At 46.8% G+C, this 21,072-nt stretch overlaps 1 protein-coding gene and 1 long non-coding RNA gene across 2 annotated transcripts in view; one reads left to right on the top strand and one right to left on the bottom strand.

Annotated features, from left to right (window-relative positions):
* The window catches only part of LOC308467257 (protein unc-13 homolog A), a 123,555-nt gene extending 110,567 nt beyond the window's left edge, over nt 1–12,988 (bottom strand). Inside the window, exon 1 of the mRNA XM_080988767.1 lies at nt 12,749–12,988. Within this exon, the coding sequence (XP_080844893.1) occupies nt 12,749–12,770 (22 nt within the window). The 5' untranslated portion in view covers nt 12,771–12,988. The remainder of the gene's footprint in view (nt 1–12,748) is intronic.
* Nucleotides 1–21,072, top strand: part of LOC308467560 — a 212,134-nt gene that overhangs the window by 72,344 nt on the left and 118,718 nt on the right. The gene's annotated exons all lie outside the window — the stretch shown is intronic.

Genomic DNA, 21,072 nt, shown 5'->3' with positions numbered 1-21,072 from the left:
CCTTCTTGGTGGTGGCGCCCTCCCATCAGATGTCAAGGAAATAAACAACTATCTGACATTTAGAAGACATCTGAAGGCAGCCCTGTTTAGGGAAGTTTTTAATGACTGGTGTTTTAATGTATTTTTAACCTTGATACACTTGAAAATGCCTCTCCTCTCTCCTCTCAGTCTCCTCTTTTCCGGGCTAAACATACACAGATCCTTCAACTGCTCCTCATCAGGCTTGGTTTCCAGACCCTTGACCATGAGTCAGTAACCTAAGGCCCGGGGGCCGGATCCAGCCCAATCGCCTTCTCAATCCGGCCCACGAACGGTCCGGGAACCAGCATGTTTTTACATGATTAGAATGTGTCCTTTTATTTAAAATGCATCTCTGGGTTATTTGTGGGGCATTGGAATTAGTTCATTTATTTTCAGAATATAGTCCGGCCCCCCACTGGGTCTGAGGGACAGTGGACCGGCCCCCTGCTGAAAAAGTTTGCTGTCCCCTTGATTATCTTGGTCACCCTTCTGGACCCACCTTCCAGCTTGTTCATCAACAGTGAAACGGACTTGTTTGGGAGACGGCTGTCTTTCCTTTCTTGGCGGTTTTGAAGTGGAGATTTGCTGGCCATCTGTCAGAGATTCTCCAGCTGCGATTCCTGCATTGCAAAGGGGGGTTGGACTAGATGACCCTCGTGGGTCCCTTCGGGGGTTCGATGAATCTACGACTTCTTCCCCTGCCAATTCTAGAGGCTGGAGCCACGTCCGCTCCTCCTTCAGACCTTCCCTTCCCCCAAAAAACGAACCACACCTTTTCCATGTGTGTCGTTCGAGGCGGGAGACAATGCTGAGATTTCAGCTGCGTGCCTCTGCCTCTTGAGGAGTGGGGGCGATGCCCTAATTTTAAAAAATGCAGGAGGCAGCTGCAGATGAGAGTTCTATTTATTTCCCCCCACTTTCACCACGCATCACAAATCCTTGCAAGCTTGTGTACCGTCAGCCGGGCCTTACAATTAACAGCTCTCGACAATGTCTGATTTCTAAGCCGTGTCAGTTTTAGGCTCGGTGCCAGAAATAGCAGATTCGTTTCGGAGGCAGAGGAAGGTAAAGAGCTTACGCCCCAATCCAACACCCTCCTCTTAGGAGACCGGCACCCAGAGTACGGGCACTGATAATCCTGATGTTATGGGAAAATTCTGGGCACAGGTTTACTCCCCTGTCCAGCTCGTCGGGTTTGCCACTCTCCTGAGCAGCAAAAGGAGGAATCTCCAGCCAAGTAAAGAAACAAATCAGTGGTGAGTAGACCTGATCTTTGTTGTTGCAACAAGGTTCAAACACACATGGACAGGGCTGGATTTAGGTTTGATGAGGCTCTAAGCTACTGAAGGCAATAGGGCCTTTCTATGTCCAGCTGTCCTTTGTCAACAATTGTCGCTGTTTTTTGTGTGTGTTGAATACAGGTGAAACTCGAAAAATTAGAATATCGTGGAAATGTTCATTAATTTCAGGAATTCAGCTTGAATGGTGAAACTAATAGATGAGATCGACTCGTGACATGCAAAGCGAGATGTGCTTCTACTTCTCAGAGGTCCAATCTTGCTCGATTTGCAATCCTTGTTTTGCTGATTTCCTTGAATATTCTTATTTTCTGAGATGGTTAGTTTGGGGTTTTCACCAGCTGTACGCCATGATCATGGCAATGATATCTCGCTTTGAAGGTCACGAGTCTGTCTCATATATTAGTTTCACCTTTCAAGTTGAATTCCTGAAATCAAGGAACTTTCCCACGATATTCTACTTTTTCGAGTTTCACCTGTATATGCTATATGGCAATTGATGGGCCTAATAGGTATCTCAAGCCATTTGCACATGTGGCCATGAAACCAGTCCATGCAGAATGTTTAGTCGGTTAGTCGTGTCCGACTCTTTGTGACCCCCTGGACCAGAGCATGCCAGGCACTCCAGTCTTCCACTGCCTCCCGCAGTTTGGTCAAATTTATATTAGGTGATGATCAAGGACCTGGCAGCCAAGCCTGATGAGGAATGGTTGAAGGAGCTGGGTATGTTTAGGCTGGGAAAGAGACTGAGAGGAGATAGGAGAGCCATCTTCCAATATCTCAAGGGCTATCCCATGGAAGTAAAAAGGAGAGACATCACCATGCCAACAAAGGTCCGTATAGTTAAAGTTATGGTTATCCCAATAGTGATGTATGGAAGCGAGAGCTGGACCATCAAGAAGGCTGATCGCCGAAGAATGGATGCTTTTGAATTATGGTGCTGGAGGAGACTCTTGAGAGTCCCATGGACTGCAAGAAGATCAAACCTCTCCATTCTGAAGGAAATCAGCCCTGGGTACTCACTGGAAGGACAGATCCTGAAGCTGAGGCCCCAATACTTTGGCCACCTCAGGAGAAGAGAAGACTCCCTGGAAAAGACCCTGATGTTGGGAAAGATGGAGGGCACAAGGAGAAGGGGACGACGGAGGACGAGATGGTGGGACAGTGTTCTCGAAGCTACAAACATGAGTTTGACCAAATTGTGGGAGGCAGTGGAAGACAGGAGTGCCTTGTGTGCTCTGGTCCAGGGGGTCACAAAGAGTTGGACACAACTAAACAACGAATCCTATGGAAGATGGAGCAAGCTTGTTTTCTCCTGGAGGGTAGGGACTCGAACCCATGAGAGGAGATTGTTCAGATTTTTGGAGGGGGGATTCTGTCCCAAAAAGGCAAAGAGGGATACTCAAACACACAGTTCCTGGTTCTATTGGAAACAACTCTGGCATTTTGAGGGAACTGGGTATGCTTAGCCTGCAAAAGCGGAGACGCGATGGTCATTCTCCAACATCCGAACGGCTGTCTCATGGAAGACGGGGCAAGCTTGTTTTCTGCTGGCTCCACCAATTGGGGGCCGTTGACACAGCCGCAACTGACTACATCACCACTGCTGCCAAATCTCTAGAAGGAGCCTTCCGTAAGGACATTCATTCATAAACGGTTCCCAGAAAGCACATGTCTCCAGAATGGCTGACAAGCCTGGCCCCATCGGACACCTCTGATTTATAGATTTGTGCCAATGACTACCATTAACCTTTTTTCCCCCTTTCTTTTTTTGCAGACTCGGTCCTCACCAGCTTCTACAAACCCTCAAGCGATGAGATTTCTGGGAGAACGTCCCTTAGGACTCCTGCCTGGGTGTTTAGACAACCTGCTTTTAAGCCCATTTTGTTTTTGTTTGAATCTTTCTAAGGATTGCTTTTAAACACTCCTTTCCCCCATAATCTTATTGATTCATCCTTTCCGTAGAACCGCGCTGAGGATTTTCTTTACGCCCAAGCCGTGTACAAATCTGACGAACTAACAACAATATATTTTTATTTATACCCCGCCCTCCCCAGCCAAGACCGGGGCTCAGGGCGGCTAACAACCAATAATAAAAACAAGTTGATTAAAATACAAATTTAAAATATTAATATACAACATTAAAGCATTAGGATGCAGTCTCTGTAAGTAGTAAAAGCGTCAAATTCCCACGGTTTGCCTTTCCACCAAACCACACACACACACACACACACACACACACCCTGCCCCGTATTCATTTAACCCGGAATGCCAACTGCTCAAAACCGCAGAAGGGGACAGGCCTCCTGTGCTCAAATAACATCTGTTCCCACCAGAACAGCCCTTTATTAAGCCAATCCATGAGGTCTAGAATCTTGCTCTATCTTTTGGAAGGGGGACAGCAGCTGAGCGGCAGAATACCTGCTTGCCCCAGCTTTAGCCCCTGATCCGTCTCCTGGTTAGGGCTCTGGCGACAGGCTCCGGCCTGAAACCCAAGCATGTCGACACGGCTGGATGGCCTAGTGGTCTGACATGGTTTAAAGGAGCTGCCTAGGACTGGTCAGCAGTTCAAATCCCCTTGATGGGGTGAGCTCCCGTTGCTCGGTCCCTGCTCCTGCCCACCTAGCAGTTCCAAAGCACGTCAAAGTGCAAGTAGATCAATAGGTACCGCTCCGGCGGGAAGGTAAACGGCGTTTCCGTGCGCTGCTCTGCTTCGCCAGAAGCGGCTTAGTCCTGCTGGCCACATGACCCGGAAGCTGTACGCCGGCTCCCTCAGCCAATAAAGTGAGATGAGCGCCGCAACCCCAGAGTCGGTCATGACTGAACCTAATGGTCAGGGGTCCCTTTACCTTTACCTTACTAGGACTGCTATGTTGTGGGGAGAGGGCGGAAGCCTCTGTTCTCCCACTCCAGAAGGCATTTTGCAGCCAGGGGCGTAGCTAGCTGTTCCAGCACCTGGAGAGGCAGGGGGCAGGGTGATCTGCGCACAGGGGCGCTGCAAGGGGCTGCCACAGTGATCTGCCCAGGGAGGCGGCGTGGCGAGCTGGCCACTGAGTCTGCCTGGCAGGCAGGCGCAAGCCCTACGCTGCCTTCAGCCACCACGTCACTCCCAGGAGGGATGTGTGTCTTGGGCGCGCTGCAGGCCAGGCCCCATGATAATAATAATAATAATAATTTATTTATATCCCGCCCTCTCCATTCAAAGCCTGGCTCAGAGTGGCTAACAATAAAAGTAACAGCATTCTAAAATCAATTCATTTTAAAATCAGTCCAAAAGCAAATTAATGGCAACCATTGGGCTAGAGTTCTGTGAGGATTGCCAAAGGAGGGAGTCAGGCTGTGTCCACCAAAGGCCTGGTGGAACAGCTCCGTCTTGCAGGGCCTGCGGAAAGATGTCAAGTCCCACAGGGCCCTAGTCTCTTGGGATAGAGCGTTCCACCAGATCGGGGACACAGCCGAAAAGGCCCTGGCTCTGGTCGAGGCCAGCCTAACCTCCCTGTGGCCCGGGACCTCCAAGATGTTTTTGTTTGAAGACCATAAGGTCCTCCGTGGGGCGTACCAGGAGAGGCAGTCCCGCAGGTACAAGGGTCCTAGGCCACATAGGGCTTTAAAGGTTAAAACCAGCACCTTGAACCTGATCCTGTACTCCACCGGGAGCCAGTGCAGCTGGTATTTGTTGTTGTTTAGTCGTTTAGTCGTGTCCGCCTCTTTGTGACCCCCTGGACCAGAGCACGTCAGGCCCTCCTGTCTTCCACTGCCTCCCGCAGTTTGGTCAAACTCATGCTGGTAGCTTGGAGAACACTGTCCCACCATCTTGTCCTCCGTCATCCCCTTCTCCTTGTGCCCTCCATCCTCCCCATCAGGGTCTTTTCCAGGGAGTCTTCTCTTCTCATAAGGGGGCCAAAGTACTGGAGCCTCAGCTTCAGGATCTGTCCTTCCAGTGAGCGCTCAGGGCTGATTTCCTTCAGAATGGAGAGGTTTGATCTTCTTGCAGTTCATGGGACTCTCAAGAGTCTCCTCCAGCACCAGAATTCAAAAGCATCCATTCTTCGGCCATCAGCCTTCTTTATGGTCCAGCTTTCACTTCCATACATCACTACTGGGAAAACCAGAGCTAGAACTATACGGACCTTTGTTGGCAAGGTGATGTCTCTGCTTTTTATTTTTTTTTTTTAAAGCAATTTATTAAGTTTTACAATAAAAATAAACATGATAAACAATGTAACATTGATCTTAACATATTTTCACATTTTCTTTGGACTTCCTCACATCTCCCGCTCCCATTTTCATCGTTAAAACATTTTGTCAGCAATTTATCATCTTATTTAAATTCTTATATCCCTTCTATATTTCCTAATCTTATAATTCTCAGAAGAAACTAAATTTCACAGTCTTACTTATTTTCTTAAAAACTTCTAAATTTAGTGGTGCTCAGTTATTTTGATCTAGCATCTTATTTAACATTCACTCAAATTGCAATACTTTTGTAAATAGTTCTTAAATTTCTTCCAGTCCTCCTCAATCCTCTCTTCTCCCAGGTCACGGATTCTGCCGGTCATTTCAGCCAGTTCCATGTAGTCTATCAGTTGTATCTGCCATTCTTCCAGTGTGGGTAGATCTTGAGTTTTCCAATGTTTTGCGAGAAGTATCCTTGCTGCTGTTGTTGCATACATAAAAAATGTCTGGTCCTTCTTTGCCACCCCTTGGCCGACAATACCCAAAAGGAAAGCCTCTGGTTTCTTAGTGAAGGTATATTTAAATACCTTTTTCAGTTCATTATAAATCATTTCCCAGAACGCCTTCACTTTAGGGCAAGTCCACCAGAGGTGGAAGAACGTTCCCTCGCACTCTTTGCATTTCCAACACTTATTATCAGACAGGTGGTAAATTTTAGCAAGTTTGACTGGGGTCATATACCATCTATAAATCATTTTCATTACATTTTCTTTCAGGGCGTTACATGCAGTAAATTTCAATCCATTACTCCACAACCTCTCCCAGTCCTCAAACATGATATTATGCCCAATGTCCTGTGCCCACCTTATCATAGCCGATTTAACCGTTTCGTCTTGTGTATTCCATTTCAACAGCAAGTTATACATCCTTGAAAGTACCTTAATCTTTGGTTCTAACAATTCTGTTTCTAATTTCGATTTCTCCACCTGGAACCCTAGTTTCTTATCATTTTTAAAAACTTCTTTAATCTGAGCGTAATGTAACCAATCTCGCACTTTGTCTTTCATTTTCTCCAGACTCTGCAATTTCCAATTGTCTCCATCCTTTTCTAGTATTTCCCAATATTTTGGCCATTTAGCCTCCATATTGGGTCTTTTTCGGGCCTTGGCTTCCAAAGGTGAAAGCCACCTTGGTGTTTTATTTTCCAGCAAGTCTTTATATTTTGTCCAGACTGACAATATGGTTCTTAAAGGCCTTATTTGCTTTAACCTTGTCATACCATAAATATGCATGCCATCCAAAGGTATTGTTGAACCCTTCCAAATCTAACACATCAGTGTCTTCAAGAAGTAGCCAGTCTTTTAGCCAGCAGAACGCTGCGGCTTCATAATACAACTTTAAGTCTGGCAGGGCAAAGCCCCCTCTTTGTTTTGCATCGGTTAATATCTTAAACTTAATTCTGGGCTTTTTGCCCTGCCAGACAAACTTAGAAATGTCTCTCTGCCACTTCTGAAAGCACTCCGTTTTGTCCAAAACCTGAAGTGTTTGAAATAAGAACAACATCCTTGGCAATACATTCATCTTGATAGCAGCAATTCGGCCTAACAAAGAAAGTTTCAATTTTGACCAACTATCTAAGTCTCTCTTAATTTCTGTCCAACATTTTTCATAATTGTCCTTAAATAGACTTAGATTTTTTGCTGTTATGTTTACCCCTAGGTATTTTACTTTTTTAACCACATTAAGTTCCGTCTCATTCTGAAACCGTTCTGACTCTGTATTAGTCAAGTTTTTCCCCAAAACCTTAGTTTTCTGTTTATTTAATTTAAATCCAGCCACCCGACCAAAGTCATTAATCAATTGTAATACTCTTTTCGTACTGGGCTCTGGCTTCTGCAAGGTCAAAACCAGGTCATCTGCGAAAGCTTTTAATTTATATTGTTTCTGACCGACCTGAATTCCTTCCACCAACCGATCCCTTCTAATCATGTTCAATAGCACTTCCAGAACCGAAATAAATAACAAAGGGGAGATAGGGCAACCTTGTCGTGTCCCTTTTTCAATTTTAAACTCTTCTGTAACCACATTATTAACTATCAGTTTAGCTTTCTGTTCTGAATATATCGCCTCAATCCCATTCTCAAAACCCCGTCCCACTCCCATCTCTTTCAAATTTCCCATCATAAATTTCCAGGAGATATTGTCAAAGGCCTTCTCCGCATCTATAAAAATTAAAACTGCTTTTGTATTTATGTCTGTTTGCAAAAGTTCCAAAATGTCAATAATGTTCCTTGTATTAGCAAACAGATGTCTTCCTGGGAGAAAGCCAGCCTGGTCCTTATGAATTACTTCATTTAAAACTTTCTTAAATCTATTTGCCAAAATGTCTGCAAATATTTTGTAATCCACATTTAAAAGAGAGATGGGACGGTAGTTCTTAAGTTGTGTCTTTTCAGCTTCCGACTTTGGTATTAATGTGATAAACGCTTCCTTCCACGACTCCGGTGCCCTCCTCCCCTCCATAATTTCATTGCTGACCTCCATCAAAGGTTGTATCAAATAGTCTTTCAATGTCTTATAGTACTTGGAGGTCAGCCCAGATGTCTCTGCTTTTTAAGGTGCTTTTTGAAGCTGGTATAGCACCGGGTGAATGTGATCCCGTGGCGAGGACCCCGTAAGTGGTAAGTGCTGAACCCCTCAGGGATGACACCTGGGGCTGACTGCACCCCCCCACCCCACCCTCCTTCCTATGCCCCAGTTTGCAGGCTGCAACCCAATCGTGGGACCTCTCTGCCCCCTTCTGGTTCCTCTCCTTGCCAGTTTCCCCAAGCAGACTGGCACTGGTAGCTGCACTCGCAGTTTTGGCAGCCAAACCCCAAAGAGGCCCGTTGCATTTTTTGTGAATGAAGGTGTTGCAACCAAGCACTTTGGGCAAGACAAGAGAGCCTTTTGCAGGGCCCAGGTGATCCAATAGCGTATCAACAGTGGAGTGGGTAATTCTTTTATTTTTTAATTGATACAGTAAGAAAAGAAAAAAGAAAACACAAATACCAAATCACACACATGACAAGGTGTCCCATGATATTCTTGTAAAGAAGCTGGTAAAATGCGGTCTTGACTATGCTGCCACTCAGTGGATTTGTAACTGGCTGACTGACCGAACCCAAAGGGTGCTCATCAATGGTTCCTCTTCATCCTGGAGAAGAGTGACTAGTGGGGTGCCACAGGGTTCTGTCTTGGGCCCGGTCTTATTCAACATCTTTATCAACGACTTGGATGATGGACTCAAGGGCATCCTGATCAAATTTGCAGATGACACCAAACTGGAAGGGGTGGCTAACACCCCAGAGGACAGGATCACACTTCAAAACGACCTTGACAGATTAGAGAACTGGGCCAAAACAAACAAGATGAATTTTAACAGGGAGAAATGTAAAATATTGCACTTGGGCAAAAAAAAATGAGAAGCACAAATACAAGATGGGTGACACCTGGCTTGACAGCAGTACATGTGAAAAGGATCTAGGAGTCTTGGTTGACCACAAACTTGACATGAGCCAACAGTGTGACGCGGCAGCTAAAAAAGCCAATGCAATTCTGGGCTGCATCAATAGGAGTATATAATCTAGATCAAGGGAAGTAATAGTGCCACTGTATTCTGCTCTGGTCAGACCTCACCTGGAGTACTGTGTCCAGTTCTGGGCACCACAGTTCAAGAAGGACACTGACAAACTGGAACGTGTCCAGAGGAGGGCAACCAAAATGGTCAAAGGCCTGGAAACGATGCCTTATGAGGAACGGCTAAGGGAGCTGGGCATGTTTAGCCTGGAGAAGAGGAGGTTAAGGGGTGATATGATAGCCATGTTCAAATATATAAAAGGATGTCACATAGAGGAGGGAGAAAGGTTGTTTTCTGCTGCTCCAGAGAAGCGGACACGGAGCAATGGATCCAAACGACAAGAAAGAAGATTCCACCTAAACATTAGGAAGAACTTCCTGACAGTAAGAGCTGTTTGACAGTGGAATTTGCTGCCAAGGAGTGTGGTGGAGTCTCCTTCTTTGGAGGTCTTTAAGCAGAGGCTTGACAACCATATGTCAGGAGTGCTCTGATGGTGTTTCCTGCTTGGCAGGGGGTTGGACTCGATGGCCCTTGTGGTCTCTTCCAACTATGATTCTATGCTTCTATGATTCTAATAACAATAGACACAAAATTTTCTTAACAATAAGACATAAATTGGTCTTAACACTAAAGACCCAACCTCCTGTCTATTCCATTTTTCGATTTCATATAACACACTTATCATAATTAAACTTTTTCTTAATATATCTTCTTATATCTGCCTTGCAACTATTACTGAAGTTCCTCGAATGCTGCAACCGAGTTTAAACAACTATATTTATATTCTAAATATTCTTTGAAAACCTCTGATTTTGAAACAAATCGCTGTTTTGATTTTCCCCCCTTTATTTTTTTCTGATAAACCATCTAATTCTGCATATTCCGTCAGCTTTTGAATCCAATCTTGTATAGAGGGAATTTCATTGCTCTTCCAGAATTCTTCCTTCTTTTAAATGAGCTGCAACTTAAAATATACTCACACACCACATCCTGTGATAGTATTTCCTTTCTCCTATTTCCTAGCTCCAAAGCTTTCAGCCGAATGGGAGATTCACAGCTTTGTAGGCCCTCCAAGTGCCCCTGTTTCCCAGGATTTACAGAAACCGTCTCGGTTCCTGATTTGAACCAGCTTTTCCTTAAGGACGTCCCTATTTTCATTAGGGAAATGTTGGAGGGTATGGAGTTATCCAACCCCGCCCCCCAGAGCCGTCCAAAGACAGCCCTGTATAGGCAACTTTTAAAATGTTTAATATTAATAATAGTAATTTTTTTATACCCCGCCCATCTGTCTGGGCTTCCCCAGCCACTCTGGGCGGCTTTCAACAAATTAAAATACAGTAATGCATCAAACATTAAAAGCTTCCCTAAACAGGGCTGCCTTCAGATGTCTTCTAATGTTTTGTTATTACATATATGAATCTATTGGAGTGGCTGGGACGACCCAGGCAGATGAGTTGGGGGTATAAATAGTAAAATTATTGTGGAATAGAATAATAATAATTAAAATGTGAGAAGCAAGGTTACAGGGAACCAGGCAGAGGGCCTTCTCGGTGGTGGCGCCTGCCCTGTGCACCGCCCTCCCATCAGATGTCAAGTAAATAAAGAACTACCTTACTTTTAGAAGACATCTGAAGGCGGCCCTGTTTAGGGAAGTTTTTAATATTTATTGTTTTTAACACTTGATTGGAAGCCGCCCAGAGTGGCTGGGGAAACTCAGCCAGATGGGCGGGGTATAAATAATAAATTATTATTACTATTAAGGGAAGTTTTTAATGTTTGATGTTTTATTGTGCTTTTAATATTCTGTTGGGAGCTGCCCAGAGTGACTGGGGAAACCCAGCCAGAAAGGGGGGGTATAAACAATAAATTATTATTATTATTATTATTATTTCTGTGGGAACCAATGGGAGAATGGAAAGGGGTCTGGGAGATCTCCACACACCCCTAAGGGTAATCTATTCCAATTCTCTGCAATGCAGGAATATGCAGCTGTCTCATTCAGGAAATCGAACCTGCAACCTTGGCTTTTCTCATCACCACGCTCTAACCAACAGAGATGCCCAGGCTCCATTGACCATACTGGTTGCTGGGAGATGGAGTTTAACAACCACTGGGGGGTGGGGGTGGCAGATGTTCCCCGTCCCTGTTGCACAGAAATTTTTTTAAAAAAACCCAAAAACCAGATTAAGAACAACAACTTCTCAATATAGATACAGGATCACAGGACGCTTGCCTTACACCGAGTCCGTCTAGCTCCGTATTTCCAACACTGACTCACAGCAGCTGACTAGCACTGCCTAGCCCCAGATCCACAGCCTTTCTCCGGATAGGTAGAGATCCAGCTAAATCCGACTCAGCGAAGAAGAAGAAGAAGAGTTTGGATTTGATATCCCGCCTTTCACTCCCTTTAAGGAGTCTCAAAGCGGCTAACATTCTCCTTTCCCTTCCTCCCCCACAACAAACACTCTGTGAGGTGAGTGGGGCTGAGAGACTTCAAAGAAGTGTGACTGGCCCAAGGTCACCCAGCAGCTGCATGTGGAGGAGCGGAGACGCGAACCCGGTTCACCAGATTAGGAGACTACCGCTCTTAACCACTACACCACACTGGCTCTCGCCGCCAACCCGTCACCACCCGCCAACGCCACCCAGCTTCAGAGTAGACCCATCCATGGGCATGGATCTTCCTTAGTCGTATCCATTTCAGCGGGCCTACTCTGAACACAAGCTAGTTAGAAGCTCTCCAATGGATCTTCTCCACAACAGCCAGCGTCGGACGCAGCCCCTTTGGCCGTACAGAAATATATTTTAAAAACTTTCCCAGGTGTAGGCATGCACAGATATAATACGGGAGCTTTTTAAGATCCTTTTTAACCGCACTGCCTTTTACGCACGCAAGGGAGAAAAGGTGAAGCGTTGAAAATTAGCGAGGGGTGTGTGTGCAAGGGACCGACCCCGGATCTCCGATATTTTCATTTAAATTGCAATAACCGGAACGTGTGGGATAGGTGCGAAATCCACACCTTCCCCCACGCCAGTAGGGGGAGGATTAATTCGGCGCCTCAATTATCAGAGGGGGGGGGGAACCATCTGGAGGGATGAAATGGAAGGAAAATGAGAGAATTAGCCTTGATCCTTTTTCAGCTAAGCTTTCCTCGTAAAACCGAAGCGAGGAGATTGTCCGAGTCGGAGGAGCGCATCTCTCAGCCACACACACAAATGTACCACACCCTCGGCTCCGCCACGCACACCTCCCATTCATGAAAAATGCCTGTCTTTTAAATATGCCCCAGAGACGAGGTTCCCATCTTCCACCGACACACCGAGGAGCGTCCGTAACCGCAAAACGCATCGCTATATATCCCTCCACACAAGAGACAAATATCCCTGGATACAACAGCAGAATACGCAGCGCACCACACCAGAAAAATACATCTCCCCCCCACCCAAAAAACCCCCCACCAACCGCCCCATCTTTTTGCTGTCAAATCGCACCCCCCGCCTTCGTTTTCGCAGAGACACGAGAATCTAATTTCTAATCCGGATCACACCGACATTGAAACCCATATATGAAATAATTATTTGGAGAGATAAGGGGAATAGACTCTGATTTGGGTTTTTTTAAAAGACACCTTACCTCCAACACAAAGCAAAGACATGGTCCTTTCTTAATTTCTCTCTCTCGAAATTTTTTTATCCCTTCCCTTCGGTGAGGCTGGCTTTTCAGATTTGGCTCTCAGCTCGGACCTGGGTTGGGAGAGGCTGCGCGTTGTCGTCGCCTTCTGGGAAATTGCATACTTCTGGAATTGTTCCACCTTCCTTGGGTTTCTTTAGCAGCCAGCCATTTTATTTCAGCACCAAGGCCTTTGGACAGCTCCTGACGTCAGGGTGATGAAAGAGAGAAAGGGGGGGGGGAAGAGAGGAAGACCAAAAAAAAAAAAAAGGCGGATTTATAAAGGACCACCTGATCTGGGCTGAGATTTCACATCTTAAAGGCACCCGTTATAAGAGGCCGCAGTTACGCTGCCGAAACGCCTCTACGTTAACCAGGCAGATCTCCACACGCTTCCGAAATTTTGCCACTCAGTTACGTAAGGAGGAAGCCCTGCACTTGGGCGAGGCCGAAAGAGACCCACTTTTGCCCCCTACAACGGTCAAGCAGGTGTCCCAATGGGAAGATGAGTGAAACCAGTTTCTGATTCATGATCCTGGACAAAGGGCTTTCAGGAACCAAAGACCCATCCGGCCATAGAATCAGAGTCTGAAGGTTCATGTGATCCAACTTCTTGGAATGCTCGGACCTGCAAACTTGGCGTTATCAGCACCGCACTCTAATCAGATGAGCTCTAACACCCTCTTATCCCGGACAACAGATATGGGGAAACCTGGTGGCTTCGAACCTAGCAGTTTGAAAGCACGCCAGCGCAAGTAGATAAATAGGTACCACCGCAGCAGGAAGGTAAATGGTGTTTCCATGCACTCTGGTTTCCATCGCACGCCAGAAGCGGTTCAGTCCTGCTGGCTACATGACCCAGGAAGCTGTCTGTGGACAAACGCCAGCTCCCTCGACCTGAAAGCGAAATGAGAGCTGCAACCCCATAGTCGCCTTTGGCTGGACTTAACAGTCCAGGGGTCCTTTTACCTGTTTACCTTTTACCTGTTTACCACCCTGTGACCCTAATTTGGGGAACTTGTATCAGCTCACATGTCCTCAAGTGACCCACCTCCCTCCCCTGCCCAGAATCCAACCATCTCAGCAGGCTGGGTTACGGGTATCAAAAACTCTCTATGTTTTTGATATGTTTACTGCCCTATGGCAGGGCAGTAAAGGCATACACAATTTCCAAGCACAATTCAAAGTGTTGGTGCTGACCTTGAAAGCCCTAAACGGCCCAGTATCCCTGAAGGAGCATCTCCACCCCCATCATCCAGCCCGGACACCAAAGTCCAGCTCCAAGGGCCTTCTGGCGGTTCCCTCCCTGCGAGAAGTGAGGTTACAGGGAAGCAGGCAGAGGGCCTTCTCGGTGGTGGCGCCCACCCTGTGGAACGCCCTTCCACCAGATGTCAAGGAAATAAATTATCTGACTTTCTCCGCTATGCTAAGCAGTTGGTCCCTTACCTCTCTCGTCCCGATCTCGCCACTGTGGTCCATGCGGCAGTCACCTCCAGGCTTGATTATTGTAACTCGCTCTACGTGGGGCTGCCCTTGGAACTGTTCTGCCAAGGGCAGAGTTCTTTCCAGATCTGGAGACAATATGCACACTAGTGGACAAATAATAATAATTTATTATTTATACACCACTCATCTGGCTGGGCTTCCCCAGCCACTCTGGGCAGCTTCCAACAAAATACTGAAATACAGTAAAGCATCAAACATTAAAAGCTTCTCTAAACAGGGCTGCCTTCAAATGTCTTCTAGAAGTCTGGTAGTTGTTGTTCTCTTTGAGATCTGGTGGGAGGGCGTTCCACAGGGTGGGTGCCACCACCAAGAAGGCCCTCTACCTGCTTCCCTGTAACTTGGCTTCTCGCGGAAGGTTAACAGATAGCAGCAGGCATACAAAATGGAAATTATAGCATACCGGACAGAAGTCGCACACAATCTCCCCTTCAGCTGCTTGGAGCTCTAGGTAGAGCAGCGAGAGACCTCAGCCGACAGTCTCACAGCAACTGGTACCTTAACCTGTGGAGAAGCCATAGCTGTCAACTTACAGATTTGAAAACAAGGGACCAGCAGCCAAAATAAGGGATTTTCTGGGCACAGGTATGTTTAACTTCTGAGCCCCTCCGAGCCAAAGGCAGAAAGCCCAGCCAGCAGCCAAACGAAGCCTCATCAATAAGGGACAGCAGAGGGACATGGCGCTGGGATAAGGGACGGTCCCACCAAATAAGGGGCGCTTGACAGCTATGGGAGAGGCTCTCTGAACTCCTTCAACCAACAGCTTTTATAGCCAACTTTGATTGACTTGATTGACTGCACCTGATTAGCAGGCGTCACTCATCATCAGCTCAGGACACCGGGTGTGACTCAACAGGAATGTAGAGCAGCAGAGGGTCTCCAACCCAATTCAATGCACCTGGGTACACTCCCCAGTAGCCAATCAGCACTTAGAACAAAGGAAACTCCTGCCACAGGTGTGTGGGAAACAAGTTATACCAGCATCAATCAGCAAACTTTAAACCAGGGATGTAAAGGGAAAGAGATATGTCATAGGTAGGGAAACAAAGGCCTGGGGGCTGGATCCGGCCCAATCGCTTTCTCTCTCTCTCTCTTTTTTTAATAAGTTTTTATTGTTAAAATAGTTCATCATTAATATAATTCCAATCGCCTTCTCAATCCGGCCCGCGGACGGTTCGGGAATCAGCGTGTTTTTATGTGAGTAGAATGTGTGCTTTTATTTAAAATGCATCTCTGGGTTATTTGTGGGGCATAGGAATTCGTTCATCCCCCCCCCCCCGAAATATAGTCTGGTCCCCACAAGGTCTGAGGGATAGTGGACTGGCCCCCTGCTGAAAAAGCTTGCTGACCCCGATCTAACTCCTCTAAATTACAATGGTCTTCCGCCTAAGGATGCCTAATGATTGTTTTCCAAAGCAACTCCTCTATTCCAAACTCAAAAATGGAAAGTGTAATGCTGGTGGTCAACAAAAGAGGTTTGAAGACTCTCTCAAGGCAAATCTAAAAAAATGTAGTATAAACACCAACAACTGGGAAAGCCTTGCCTGCAAGCACTCCAGTTGGAGAACAGCCTTTACCAAAGGCTCGAACTCAGGACACAAGGGAGAAACGTGCTAAGAGGAAGGCACGCTTGGCAAACCCTCACCGGGATCAACTCCCACCCGAAAACCTATGCCCCCACTGTGGAAGGACGTATGGATCCAGAATTGGCCTCCACAGCCACTTACGGACTCACCGTTAAGACCGTGTTTATGGAAGACAATCTTACTTGGCTACGAAGGATTGCTAAAGAAGAAGAGGAAGAAGAAGAGGAAGAGGAAGAAGAGGTGGAGGAAGAAGAAGAAGAAGAGGAGGAAGAAGATGATGTTCTCCCACCCCACCCCCCATCTTGAAAGAGGTGCCGATGAACTTATTCTACTCCAGATTTCCCAAGGCGTCTCTGAACACCCGAGACAATCGTTGCCAGGTTGGCTGAAGATTGAAGGGTCCGTGTGGTTATCTGCAATTACAACGGGAAGGAAAATAACAGTGTGGCTGGGAGAAGGGGGGGGGAGTCGCCGCCTCCCACCTCGTGTAAAGGGTACAGGGGGCGGGTTAGGAACCGGAGGGTACCCAAAGTGCTCTGCCGTGGCCAGTGTCAAATTCATGTCTAAGCTAAACAAGCTACAGCTTTGAGTATCCCTCTCTGCCTTTTTGGGACAGAATCCCCACTCCAAAAAGTTCAACAATCTCTTCTCATGGGTTCGAGTCCTACCCTCCAGGAGAAAACAAGCTTGCTCCATCTTCCATGAGATTTGTTGTTTAGTCGTTTAGCCATGCCCGACTCTTCTTGCCCCCCTGGACCAGAGCACACCAGGCACTCCTGTCTTCCACTGCCTCCCGCAGTTTGGTCAAACTCATGCTGGTAGCTTCAAGAACACTGTCCCACCATCTCGTCCTCTGTCGTCCCCTTCTCCTTGCGCCCTCCATCTTTCCCAACATCAGGGTCTTTTCCAGGGAGTCTTCTCTTCTCATGAGGTTGCCAAAGTCTTGGAGCCTAAGTTTTAGGATCTGTCCTTCCAGTGAGCACTCAGGGCTGATTTCCTTCCGAATGGAGAGGTTTGATCTTCATCCAGTCCATGGGACTGGTAGCTTCGAGAACACTGTCCCACCAGGAAGGAAAGGGGGGGGGGAGCCAAGGCTGCCCGCTGGACCCCTGGGCATCCTTCAAGGCACCCCAGGGTGCCACGGAACATGGGTTGAAAACCACTACTTTAACAGATCGCAATCCCCACCCCTCTGCCAGTGAAGGCCAACCGAAAGCTCTCAGATCCTTCTGTCTCCCTGCTGCAGCCCTTTTTCCAGAACACACCTACCTTCCCTCTCTACAACCAGACACGATCTCCTTACCCTCTTATTCATTCAAATATAAACAGGGAGGGAGGGAGAGGGTGGGGGGAGCGAAGGAAAAGGCTCCCAGGAACCAACCATTTACAGTACGCTATTACACCCCCGCAGAGATGCAACCTCTTGCTTGAAGACTTTTGGCCACCCACATGCCAAGGCATGGCTACAAGTTTGGTCTAGGTCCATTCCAATGCAATGTGCTTTTCGCTTTGATTTTTTCAATATATATATAATCTGCCCTGCTTCTCCTTTTTTAAAAAAAAAAAGAAGGAAAGAAAGTCATCCTACGAAAGACACAAATTAGCTAGAATCGTCAAATCGGTGTTGCTTTTGAGAAAATTGCACCAGGTTCTGTTCCTGCAAGGTTTCGTTTTTTTCTTTCCAGCTCTGCTTTTCTCGGGGTTCAACGAAACCGAAGCTGCCATCAGCAGGGTTGTCTGGGACTTTTCAAGGATGCCAACGCGAGTTGACCGGCGACTGAGGCTGACCGCAAGATCCTGGAGCTGCTGGTCGGGATAAGGTCGCACAGGACAGGAATTTTGCCGTGGTTCCATCCAGTGGCATGGAGTTCCCAAGATCTGCTGGGGTGGCCGGGCAGAGCGGGGAGAGCGCTGTGAAATGGCAGCTGTGTTATGACATGGCAGCTAAGACCTGGTGGATGGTAAGTAAAGGCAGCGTGGTGTGGTCAAATTACCTGTAAGGCTTAAAAGAATCCGGTTTCTGCCTTAGTCTGAAATATTCGTGGGCAGGCTTAAAACCTGTTGGGAGTTTCGGGATTTCTTTCCAAGTCCACCTACAATTAACAATATCTATTTTTCCACTTTCTGTCTTGGAAAATTTGAAGATGGAGGGGCAATTAATAGGGGGAGGTTAATTCTTACGGCAGGTCCTTAGTTTTGAAAGCCGTAAAACCGTGAATCAGCTCGCAAAATTTGGCAGATTGTCTCCAGCGAATTTCCTTTTTTAAAAAATTTAATTAAATTTCCAAAAAATCCAATATATTGTCAACTTCCCATCCCATTTTCCATGATGTTTTTCCTAATATCCCCATTTTCTGCACCCCGACTTTCTTCTTTTTAACATAGTCGTAACACAATGATCTTTTAATTATTTCCGTAGTTCGAAACCCGCTCGCGTATTTTTCATGCTGTAGTATTACTTCAAATAATCCAAAAACGGCTTTCATTATTCCAAAAGAAAAGAAAAAAATCATCATCATCATATTCTCTTATTTTAGCTGTTAGCTTTCCTGAATTTCCAGGTAATTCCCACTCAGAGTAAACCCACTGAAATGAATGGACCCAAATTAGTTCAGCGACACCCCCACAATGGCTCTACTCTGATCCTTTGGCCCTGATCCGAAATGAGTTCAATCGCATGGCAACGCCAGGGCAAGGAAATCGCATTCCGTTCGTTTGAAGGGGACTTTTGTATACGATGTTTGTGTGTGTGTTTTGATAAGAAAACCTGTTTTCAGATTCGCGCCCCCCATAGCACGTTTGGATTGAGAATTTCCCTCCCCAACCCTCGAATTTGAATCCGATTTGCAACTTTAAGAACAAACGCAAAAGCAATTTATAACACGAGTCTCGTTGGAAAGATGGAGGAGAGGTGTGTTTATTTTTGTTATTTGGAAAAATAAAATAAATGGGTGGTGTGATGGTTGTAATCTGGAGTGGATCTGTAGTAATCCTCAGGTTTAAACAGACAGGGGTGTAAACAGAGGATGGAGAGATGCAATCATTTTAGAGAGTCGAAAGTGGTTGTAGATGGTATTTTTACAGCTTTTTCCGCCTCTCTTGTTTGACAATGCTTACACCTCTGGTTACTTTGCCAACAAAGGTTCGTATAGTTAAAGCTCTGGTTTTCCCAGTAGTGATGTATGGAAGTGAAAGCTGGACCATAAAGAAGGCTGATCGCCGAAGAATGGATGCTTTTGAATTCTGGTGCTGGAGGAGACTCTGGAGAGTCCCATGGACTGCAAGAAGATCAAACCTCTCAATTCAGAAGGAAATCAGCCCTGAGTGCTCACTGGATGGACAGATCCTGAAGCTGAGGCTCCAAGACTTTGGCCACCTCATGAGAAGACCCTGATGCTGGGAAAGATGTAGGGCACAAGGAGAAGGGGGTGACAGGGGACGAGATGGTGGGACAGTGTTCTCGAAGCTACCAGCATGAGTTTGACCAAACTGTGGGAGGCAGTGGAAGACAGGAGGGCCTGGCGTGCTCTGGTCCAGGGGGTCACCAAGAGGCGGACACGACTAAACGACTCAACAACAACACCACCTCTGGTTCAACAGGTTCAGGTGGTTTTGGGGAAGGCCACGAAAACTTACCGAACCTGTTTTGCCCGAGCCGAGAACTGTATATAAGCACCAAATGCAACCAGCCCTCTCACAAAAGGCGAAGTAACCACCTCACTGTTGTCTGACCCTACAGCCAAAACCGCACGAGGTAGACTTGATCGGAGATGGAGGCTAGACATTGCCACTTTTAAGAGGGAAGGCTGGGCTTGGTTGGTAAAGCAAGTTAACTGCTGCGAATCTTCCTTGGGCTCCTTCGGGTTGGGGGGGTGATAGAAACAAAGGCAACCTCCTTCTGCCACAAAAGCAAACAATTTGCTAGGAGCGGGGAGGTTGGTGCGTTCTAATTGCCAGTTTAGATCACGGATACGCAGGAGAAGTCTCCATGGGTGGCCCTGTTCACTTCGGCTGCCTGGCGTGGCTGAGGCCGCAGCGAAAACAAAGCACTCCATGGGATAAAAGGACCGATTCATAGAATCGGGAGGGAACACAAGGTTCATCTGTAGTCCAACTTCCTGCAATGCAGGAATCTGAACCCGCAACCCTGAGATTAACAAGTCTGCTGCTCTAACAACTGAGCTACCCCAGCTGGGTTGATCAAATACAGTGGTACCTTGATTCTCAAACGCCTTAGTACTCAAACGCAGAAAACCTGGAAGTGAGTGTTCTGGTTTTTGAACGCTTTTCTGGAAGCTGAACATCCGACACGGCTGTTGGCTACTAGTTCCAGGGCGCCTGCGCCAATCAGAAGCCGCGCCTCAGTTTCCAAACATTTCGGAAGTCAAACGGACTTCCAGAACGGATTAAGTTTGGTGCTTTTGTTTTTGCTATTTATTTCGCGTTTTTGTTTTTGAGGCTTTTTCGGTTCATTTGTTTCTGTGACAGTGTGGAACCCAGTTCAGCGACTGATTGATTGATTGATTGATTGATTGATTGCGGTGACTGTGGAAATGGATAAAAGCCCCCCATCTGGATGGTTAAGTCCAGTCAAAAGCGACTCTGGGGTTGCGGCGCTCATCTTGCTTTCAGGCCGAGGGAGCTGGCATTTGTCCGCAGACAGCTTTCTGGGTCATGTGGCCAGCATGACGAAGCCGCTTCTGGCGAAACAGAGCAGTGCACGGAAACACCGTATACCTTCCCGCCACAGCGGTACCTATTTATCTACTTGTGCCGGCGTGCTTTCGAACTGCTAGGTTGGCAGGAGCTGGGACAGAGCAACGGGAGCTCACCCCGTCGTGGGGATTCGAACCGCCGACCTTCCGATCGGCAAGCCCAAGAGGCTCAGTGGTTTAGACCACAGCGCCACCCGCGTCTCTGAGTTGAACATGTCAGCCTAGAGAGGTTGGTTGGTTAGAGCATGGTGCTGAGAACACCAGGGTTGCAGGTTTGATCCCCGTATGGGACAGCTGAATATTCCTAGGTGAATCTCAGGGTCCTTTCCGATTCTATGATCTCTATGAGCATTCTATGATCTCCAGAGCATTTGATTTGGTGACCTCAGATGGCCCAGCCAAATGGCACTAAGCATCTCTGTTGTTTATTGTTGTTGTTTAGTCGTTTAGTCGTGTCCGCCTCTTGGTGACCCCCTGGACCAGA

Source organism: Podarcis pityusensis (genome assembly GCF_964106645.2).
Source record: "Podarcis pityusensis genome assembly, chromosome: 18".
Taxonomy (NCBI): Eukaryota; Metazoa; Chordata; class Lepidosauria; order Squamata; family Lacertidae; genus Podarcis; species Podarcis pityusensis.
This window is presented reverse-complemented; position numbering and strand designations above follow the sequence as displayed.